The sequence below is a fragment of the Myotis davidii genome, unplaced genomic scaffold, assembly GCF_000327345.1.
Source record: "Myotis davidii unplaced genomic scaffold, ASM32734v1 scaffold97, whole genome shotgun sequence".
Lineage (NCBI taxonomy): Eukaryota > Metazoa > Chordata > Mammalia > Chiroptera > Vespertilionidae > Myotis > Myotis davidii.
In genome coordinates, this window is record NW_006289392.1 from 4,002,439 (window position 1) to 4,012,536 (window position 10,098).

Below are 10,098 nucleotides of genomic sequence, written 5' to 3' on the forward strand. Positions count from 1 at the left end.
CTCTTTAAACAATCCCCAGTAAAAAATAGTTTCAATTATATTATAGTGAGAATAGGAGAGATTATTTTTCTCCTTCAGTAGTGGTTCTCAATTTTACTCTTTTTAAACTCTGTGTAAATTTCACTTTTGCCTCAAAATACCTAACATGTTAAGTATTTACCCAAGTGGGAAAATAAATAGAAAAAACTAATGAAATGGTTGGGTTTCTTAAATCTAATTTAAAAGTTAAGTTAGGAAATAGACTTTTTCAGTTAGTGAGTGGAAAATGGAGCTGATTGTTCTTATATTTCTTTACATTATATGTCTAATTTTGAAATCCATAAGGTGGAAAATGTTGATTGCCCTTTATATATCTTAAGGCCAGTAGAGCTTGTGATCAGCAGGGAAGTAAGGTACTTTTTAAATTAAAACTATTATTAAACACTAGAGGGCTGATGCATGAAATTTGTGCAAGAGACCTCTGGGCCCTCGCAGCCCCAGCTTCGTCCGGAAGGTCCTTCGGCTGTCCAGTCTAAATAGCGTATGACGCTTTTATTATTATAGACTAGAGGCCCAGTGCACAAAATCCGTGCACTTGAGGGGGGGAGGTCCCTCAGCCTGGATTGCAAGAGGGTGCAGGCCAGGCTGAGGGACCTCACCAGTGCATGATTGGGGCTGGGAAGGGACACAGGAGGTTGGCTAGCCAGGGAGAGACCGCAGAAGGGCCCCAGGGCTTGTCCAGCCTGTCTTGTTCAGTCTTAATTGGCCGGACCCCAGCAGCAAGCTAACCTATCAGTCAGAGCATCTGCCCCCTGGTGGTCAGTGCACATCCTAATGAGCGGTTGAGCAGCCTTAGGATATCATTAGCATATTATGATTTGATTGGTTGAATGGATGACTGGATGACCGGACACTTAGCATATTAGGCTTTTATTATATAGGATTATGTCATATTTAACCTGAATAGCAGACTTAATTCTATAATTGAACTTAGACCCAAAGACACTTTCATAGATGTTTTATGGGTTTAAAAAAGCGAAAACCTAAGATTAAACAATTCTACATGGCTATTTGTTTTAGTCTCTTTAATCATTTTTCTTTTTCCTTTATGCGTCTTTTAACTTTTTCATACCTTTTTAAGACAGTGATACTCCAAACATATCATGCATAGTTTGATTGGAGCTATATAAATTCATCTTGTATTTCTTCCTGATTCTTATATTTTTACATTGATGTTTTTAGCTCCGTATAGTATTTATGTATGTCTTTTGAATGAAATGGTTAGATATAAGGCCCCCTTTAGGGAGTCATCTATGAATTCTTTTGTGATCAGTGGGCCAGATGTGTCAGACAAACCTAATTGCAGTCACTCACCATGCAAATTACCTAAATTGTCTGATCCTCATTTTTCTCATTTTGCAGCACTTTTGTGAGGATTGGATACAAAACACATATAGTCCTTCATAGAAGGATGTTATTTTTTTGGTAGTTGCAAATTTTAGTAATCTAAAGAAATATATACATAGAGAGTAGGTGGTATTTTACATCTTCAGTCAGATATGGGTCTAAACGTGAACCTAAATTTTTTTAGACCTAGTATAAGTTAGAGCTGCGCTAATTTGTTTGTATAATCAGTAAAACTCAGTCCTCCTTCCGAGAAAGCTTAGCTGTATTTGAGGATGGCAAAAGAAGGAAAAAGATGAGTATGGCCTCCTTTTTTTTATAAGGTTACTAATAAAAACTTTATTTGCAAATGTTGACATAGTGTTTAAGTCAAAATTGAAAGCAACGATAAGCAACTCCTTCGCATAGTTATTACCTCTGACCAAGGAAGGCATAATAAGAATTCACTTGGACAGATATCTCTCATAACCTACCTAAAAACAAGATAGTTCATAAATTCTCTAAACTGCTCTTTTCTGCTGTGGTCAGTCCTTGATCTTTAGCTGTAAAACCTAGTAAACTTTGGCATACTCTAATGCTAGTATTCTAGGTTACTGAAAACCTCTATTTAGCACTATTTCTCAAGTCTGGGCAGTTTTCTCATTCTGAATGCTTAAATATTTAGACCACAAACTGAAATACCAGTAGAAAAACATTCATCTTTAGGCAAGTTGTACAGTTAACACATGGCAAGAAACTAACAAGAAAATTTAAAAATCTAGGACATACAAATACTTGAAAAGTGGCCTCCTTTTTTATAAGCCACAAAACCCAAGATTTTTCCCTTTTTCATCATCCTTTGCATTTGCCAAGTGCCCTCTTTAGCCTAATGTCTCTAATATGAATTCTCCATTGTTGGTTGAAAGCAGTCTGGTTTCTTATTTGTCTTTCTAGAACAGGGGTAGGGAACGTCTGGCCTGTGGGCAGTGTAAGGCCTGTGAGATCATTTGGTCTGGCCCTGCCACGGCATTAGGGGTGAGTTAATTAAACATTTGACCAGATATAGCAGGCTGATTTTTTAGTCGTTAAGTTTGTGTGGCCCATATATGATGTTATAAATACTCAGATGGCCCTGGCAGAGAAAGCTTCCCCAGCCCTATTCTAGAAGATGAGCACTTCTAATTTTTCTGAATTTCACTTCTTCTTTCTTCTCCACTATGAGACGCCATCTTTGTGTTCATCGTTAATAAAATTTTCTTAGTGGAGACCTTTCATAAGTAAAAATACCTAGTAAATGTTTGTCAAGAACCAGGGCCAAAGCCTATGGCCAATTGGATCATAACATGTAGTACAGTTATTTGTGTGATGTTGTAAAGAGTGGATTCTAGTCACTGCTATAGTAATGTAACTAGCAGCCTAAAAAGTTCTAATGTAGATTTCATTGAACTATAGGTGTCCTTTGGTAGAATAGTAACATGCAATCATGAAAAATTAATGGAGCAGATTTTTTAAATGTAATGCACTGTTTCTAAATGATACTCAGACCTGCCTGGGAGTTTCGTGATGCTGGATATTTATGGGACTTAAGCAGTTGTGTCCTGGAATTCATCTCTGCTGAAAATAAAGTCCAGTTGTTTTTGTTTCCATGCAAAGCCACAACAAAACTTAAATTTTATTTACTAGCATGTAGTACTTAAGTAAGCAGTAACAAATAAACATTTCTGTTAATGGATGAAAAATGACACAGACATTATTTTCCTCAGGTATAGAATGAGCCAAGGAGATTCAAACCCAGCAGCCATTCCACATGCAGCGGAAGATATTCAAGGAGATGACAGATGGATGTCTCAGGTAAAAGGAAGTACACATGTATTATTCACAAGAGATGAGCCTCTTCTGTTTTTGAGAGTCTTTTGACCAAAGCTGCAAAGGGTGTTTTTAATAGTCAACAAGAATTTATTACTATAAGTAAAAGTCTAACATTGAAATCTCAGGCCTAAACACCATCTGCTGTTGGAACTGAGAAATATCTTGAAAGCATGGTAATTCCCTCTGTTAATTTTAAGACATAACAATGTCTCTACAGTATTCTTTTTGAATTGTAACAATTTTTGAATTTCAAAATGACACAAATATTACAAAAATTTTAAGAAGAACTTCCTATGTCTTTCATCTAGACTTGCCAATTAAGATTCTTGTTGTGGAATCGAACCCATGACCCTTTGGTCCAAGGGCTGACGCTCTAATCACCGAACAACACCAGCCAAGGCACCAGTTAACATTTTGCCATCTACCTAATTGTGTCTGTATCTATTTGTATATGTACCCAAAATACTGTTTTTTTCTGAACCATTTGAGGATGAGTTACAGTCATTATGCCTTTCAACCCTAAATAGTTCAATGTTTTCTAAGAACAATGACATTTTCTTACGTAACTACAGTGGAGTTATTAAAATCAAGAAACTTAACATTGATATACCATTACCCCATTTCAAAACCATATTCAGATTTCTCCAATTGTCCCAATAATGTTCTTTATATAAGTTTTCGCCCCAGTCTGGAATGGATCATACATTGCATTTATTTGTCATATCTCCTATTCTTCTTTAATCTGAAACATTTCTTGGACTTTGTTTTTCATTATATTGACATTTTGGAATAGTATAGGCCCATGGTCGGCAAACTGCGGCTCGCAAGCCAATGCGGCTCTTTGGCCCCTTGAGTGTGGCTCTTCCTAAGCCTTAGGAGTACCCTAATTAAGTTAGTAACAGTGTACCTACCTATATAGTTTAAGTTTAAAAAATTTGGCTCTCAAAAGAAATTCCAGTCATACTGTTGATACTTGGCTCTGTTGACTAATGAGTTTGCCGACCACTGGTATAGGCCATTCATTTTGTAGAGTCCCTCAATTTTGAGTTTATCTTTTCCCCCATAATCATGATTCAGAAGATGCATTTTTGGCAGGAATATCAGTGAAGTGGTATCTTTAGTGCATCACATCACATGGAAGGCACATGATGTTTGTCTCATTGGTGATACAGTAAATCCTCATTTGTCATCAGTAGGTTCTGTGACTTTAAGCAAAATGGTGTATAATGAAACCAATTTTAATATAGACTAATTGGTATAATAAACAAGAGTTAAGTTCCTATAACATCTCATCAAAATAACAAAACAGCGTGGAACAAAATGACATTATTCCAGGACCTGCTGTATTAACTTTGATCCTTTGGTTAAGATGCTATTGGCCTAAACCAATTCTTATTTTTTATCATATGGACCCATGGGTTCTTATTTTATTCAGTGAGTTACAGCCATTGTAATTTTGAAGCTCAGATTATCCCAGGTTTAGCAAGTGGGAATCCTTTAGGCTGGCCCCTTTATCTTCTCAGTGTGTCCCATTGTTTTTTAGCACTTCATTTTCTTCAATATTTTAGCTTCCTTTTAATAAGACATTGTCACTGAATAGTAACTATATTTAACCTTTATGTTTCCAACCATATTACCTCTTTGAAATAATAAGTCTGATTTTAAGTTCCCAGAGCTTTATGTTTTAGTATCTAGTGATTCTACTTATACTCTTTATAGTTGTGTATTCTCTTTCTGTTTTTGTCTTCCCAGGCTTAAAACATCAGTCTATCAAAAGCTTATTCTGAGTGATAGTTAGGTGTTTCCCAACTGTTGTCATATGGATTAACTACTTGATTATTCTTTCTTAATCTTCCTCATTTGTTTATATCTTTAAAAAGAACTTATGAGCCTGGCTAGTATAGCTCAGTGATTGAGCATTGACACAGGAGCCAGGAAGTCTCAGTTTGATTCCCAGTCAGGGCACATGACTGGGTTTCAGGCTTGATCCCCAGTAAGGAGTGTGCAGTAGGCAGCCAATCAATGATTCTTATCATTGATGTTTCTGTCTTTCTCTCCCTCTCCCTTCCTCTGTCTAAAAACCAATAAAAACATATTTAAATAAATAAATAAATACGAATAAAATAAATATTACGAAATGTTTTGAGCATCAATGTATTTGTCACACACTCTGAAAAAATAAAACATTGCTAATAGAATTGCTATTCCCTCTATACTCCTCACTGATCACATTTCTCAGTTTCCTAAATTTTGTTTTATTTTTTTCATGTATTTGCATACTACTTATATGTAATCTCTTTTGTGTTGAACACATTATAGTGTATACAGTTGTCAGATTATAATGTTGTACACCTAGATCTTATATAGTGCTATTAACCAGTATTACCTCAATAAATTTTTTAAAAAAATAATACATAGTATTTCTTGCATATTTTAAACTTTTTATAAATAGCATTTTTCTGAATGTATTTTTCCACAGTACATCATACATATTAAAAGTGTAGCTATAGTTTATTTTCTTTCTGTCAATAGTATTCCACTGTTCTGTATCAAAATACCAGAATGGATTTGCCCATTTTTTTCATTGATGGACATTTAGGTCATTTATAACTTTATTCAAAGTAGTAACTAAAAAATAGGTGCTTTTCTTTTTTCTGGCACAAATTAGCAGGCTTTAAATAATTAGTGGTGACTGAAAAAATTAGTCAAAGAAGAAAAACAGATGTGATATTAAAATATTTTTAAGTAAAAAGTTACACAAGTAATGTAGGAGTAACTTTACTAAATATTAAAATGCATACACAGAACTTTTTTTAAATATTTTTTATTGATTTCAGAGAGGAAGGGAGAGGGAAGAAGAAATATCAGTGATGAGAGAGAATCATTGATTGGCTGCCTCCCGCACGCTCGAGCGTGTGGGTCTCTACAAGATGGTCAGTGAATTCCTGATAGGGAGACTTGGTGAACACATACTCTTTCCAGAAACCTGGGGTGAGATAGCTATAGGTCTTAGAGATGGCGTCAAAGGTGGCCTTGGCAAAGTTGCCCAGGGTGGCAGTGCAGCCCCTGGCTGACGTGTAGCAGAGGTCAATACCAGCCATCATCAGCAACTTCTTAGGCACAGAGGCCGAGACAATGCCCGTACCCTGGGGGCAGGGATGAGGCGCACCAGTACAGAGCCACAGTGGCCAGTCACCTTGCAAGGTACGTGTGGGGCTGGCCGATCTTGTTTCCCCAGTTAGTCTCCCTGCACGGGGACAATAGAGAGCTTGGCCAGGGTAATGGCTCCATGGATGGCAGTGGCTACTTCCTTTGAGCACTTCACACCCAGACCAACGTGTCCATTGTAGTCCTTAATGGCAACAAATGCCTTGAACTGGGTCTGTCCTCTGGCCAGCATGTGTCTGCTTTTGCACAGGCATGATCTTCAAGACTTCATCCTTGAGGGACGCCCCCAAGAAAAAGTCAATGATCTCAGATTCCTTTATGGGCAAGGAGAATAGATAGATTTCCTCTAGGGATGTGATCTTCATGTCCTTGACCAGGTGGCCCAGCTTGGTGACAGAGATCCACTCCTTGTCCTTGTCCTTGGCCTTGCCTCCACGAGCTGCGCGGCCTCGGCCTCTGCCCCTACCCGGCTGCTGCCAAAATCCTCCACGGAAGCCACTGCACAGCACCGGCATCATCTGCCATTTGGTGTTTCATCAGAAAAGAAGAACAAAGCCAGAACTTGTTTTTTAACTGTAGTTCTCCAGTGAGAGAACCTGGGCTCCTTGGAGAAATGATTGATTCTACAACTGGAACAAAGGAAATAAAAGATGGGCCTGGAACATCTTGTGGTGCAAGAAAGCAAGGAAGAGCTCAAAAAACAAAAGGAAAAAATGGGTGGCAGCACTAAAGCTGTTAACTAAAAAAAAAACCCAAATATTCCTGAATCCCATTCTATAAATGATTGGATGAATAGTAGGGGTGGAGGAACAAATCTTTCTTACAGGATAATTTTTTTTCTTTTGTTGAAAGTATTAAAGATGTCCCCATTGACCCCTTCTAACCCTGTTCCCCTCCCATCCCCACCCCAGTCCTTCACCATACAGAATACTTTTTTAAAAATAAATAAATATATTTTTATTGATTTCAGAGAGGAAGGGAGAGGGAGAAAGTGATAGAAACATCAATGATGAGAGAGAATCATTGATCGGCTGCCTCCTGTATGCCTCACACCAGGGATCAAGCAGGCAACCTGGGCATGTGCCCTGACCAGGAATCAAACCGTGACCTGGTTCATAGGTTGACACTCAACCACTGAGCCATACTTTTGATAATGGAAAAGAAAATGAAGATTAGAACACCGTAGTAATAATTACAGTAGGCAAGATCTATTAATGAAATCTGAAATTGGAGACTTTAGGGAGGAAAAGTCTATTTGGCTAGCCTCAGAGTATTTCCCTGTAAATTAATTTTGTGATTTTAATATAGGACCACATACCATTTGATACCCTTCTCTCCAGCAGGTGGAACTTTAATGTGGACTGTGGATTTAGTGTCTTGCTTCTAACAAGTAGAGAATGTAAAAAACAAACAAAAACACCTTTATAGTGGAGAACTGTAGCAAACTCCACCTTAACCAAATAATTGATGTTAACATCACCAGTAATAAGTCATATCAGTATCATGTGCCCCCTGATAAAACAAGGGCACATCACCTCTGGTAGTCTTCCAAAAGAATCCATAACCTCATGACAAAACATCAGACAAACCCACATGGAGGGACATTCTCCAGAACACTGACCACAATGTGTCATGGTCAGGAAAGGCCAAAAATCTCCCGCATTGGAAGAGGCTGGAGACATGTAGACTAAATGCAACATGATATCCTGGGCAGGCTCTAGGGACAGAAAAAGAACATTGGTGGGAAAATTAGTGAGATTTCAATAAACTATTTTAGTTGATGGTATTTACCAATTTAGTTTTGACAAGTGTATCATGCTTATTTATGTGAGATGTTGGGAAAAGCTGAGTGAAGGACATATGGAAATACTTTATTATCTTTGAATCTCTTTTGTAGAACTAAGATTATTTTGAAAATATTGAGAAAACTAATTGTGATTAAAACAAATATTCAAGTTATAATCAGTACTACCCTCAAAATATTGCCAAAATGCCACCACCACAAGAATATAAACAACATAAACCAGACAGGAAGTCAAGCACTCACATTCCTTAAAAATAAGTTGGGGAGATGGTGACAGAGGGAGGGGAAAGCTATTAATTAAAAGGGATTTAAGAGATCCCTACTGGCATGACTCAGTGGTTGAGCATCAACCTATGAACCAGGAAGTCACAGTTTGATTCCTGGTTAGGGCACATGCCTAGGTTGCGGACTCGATCCCCAGTGAGGGGTGTGCAGGAGGCAGCCAATCCATGATTCTCTCTCATCATTGATGTTTCTAGCTCTCTCCCTCTCCCTTTCTCTCTAAATCAATGAAAATGTATATATATAAAAGCCTAAGTGAGTGTTACAACAGAACGACTGGTCGCTATGATGCGCACTGACCACCAGGGGCAGACGCTCAACACAGGAGCTGTCCCGGTGGTCACCTACCACGGCCGTCCAACCTCCCGCAGTCCCTCCCACCCAATCACAGGTGATTGGCCCGATTGGCCCCAATCACCTGGCAGGCCGAGGAGCCCCACCTGTGCATGAATTTATGCACCGGACCTTTAGTATATTTTTAAAAAGCAGAAGGGGATTTAAGAGATAAATTGGGTCCTGATTTTAAAAAGGCTGTAAAACAATTTTGTAACCTTGAATTTGAATACATTATTTATTAATATTAAAGAATTACTATTTAGAGGGGAGTAGAATTGGTATTTTTGTTATATATATTTTTTAAATCTTTTAGGAGTTACATACTGAATTATTTATACATGAAATGCTGTATCAGTTTGCTTCAAAATAATCCAGGGGTGGGTGGAGCAGTAGTTTGGGGGACGACTGAAATAATACTAACAATAAGTTAGATAATTGCTGTAACTGATGACGGATAGATACAATAAAGGTTCTTCGTGTTCTCTATGTGTATGTTTGATATTTTCCATAGTAAAAGATTTTTTTTAAAAAAGTATATTTTATTGATTTTTTACAGAGAGGAAGGGAGAGAGAGAGAGAGAGCTAGAAACATCGATAAGCTGCCTCCTGCACACTCCCCACTGGGGATGTGCCCGCAACCAAGGTACATGTCCTTGACCGGAATCGAACCTGGGACCTTTCAGTCCACAGGCTGACACTCTATCCACTGAGCCAAACCGGTTTCGGCCATAGTAAAAGATTTTTAAGTGTAATATTGAAAGACTTGACTGTAGATAAATTTAATACAAATATCAAAACATTAACCAAAGAAAGAAGACTCAGCAACAGGCTGAGGAAACTATTTGCAGTAAATACTAAAGATGAAGCATTGATATTTTTGTTATAATGTCAATAAAAAGATTCTTAAGGTACCACTAGATACATATCTCAATAAACATGACAGGAAGCGTTTAATTTTTATTTCCAAAAAATACAGATTAATACAATGGGAAGAGAAAGGAGGGAGAGAGAAATATTAATATCCAGTGCCAGTGCGAGCATGGTGAAACCAGTTCTGACTCATTGCTGGAGGCAGTATAGATAGAGCCTTTTTGTTAAGAATTTGGAAATATATCCAAGATCTATAAAAATATTTTTTTTAAATATATTTTATTGATTTTTTACAGAGAGGAAGGGAGAGAGATAGAGAGTTAGAAACATCGATGAGAGAGAAACATCGATCAGCTGCCTCCTGCACATCTCCTACTGGGGATGTGCCCGCAACCCAGGTACATGCC

General features: G+C 37.7%; 1 protein-coding gene and 1 pseudogene across 2 annotated transcripts in view; one reads left to right on the forward strand and one right to left on the reverse strand.

Moving 5' to 3' along the window:
* Window positions 1–3,125: 3,125 nt before the first annotated feature.
* PAFAH1B2 (platelet activating factor acetylhydrolase 1b catalytic subunit 2) overlaps window positions 3,126–10,098 on the forward strand; it is a 29,642-nt gene continuing 22,669 nt past the window's right edge. For both annotated transcript variants that reach the window (XM_015562487.1, XM_015562486.1), the window contains exon 1: window positions 3,126–3,213. In XM_015562487.1, coding sequence (XP_015417973.1) covers window positions 3,133–3,213 — 81 coding nt within the window. In that variant the 5' untranslated portion in view covers window positions 3,126–3,132. The remainder of the gene's footprint in view (window positions 3,214–10,098) is intronic.
* On the reverse strand, window positions 3,239–7,129 carry LOC102756113 (annotated as a pseudogene).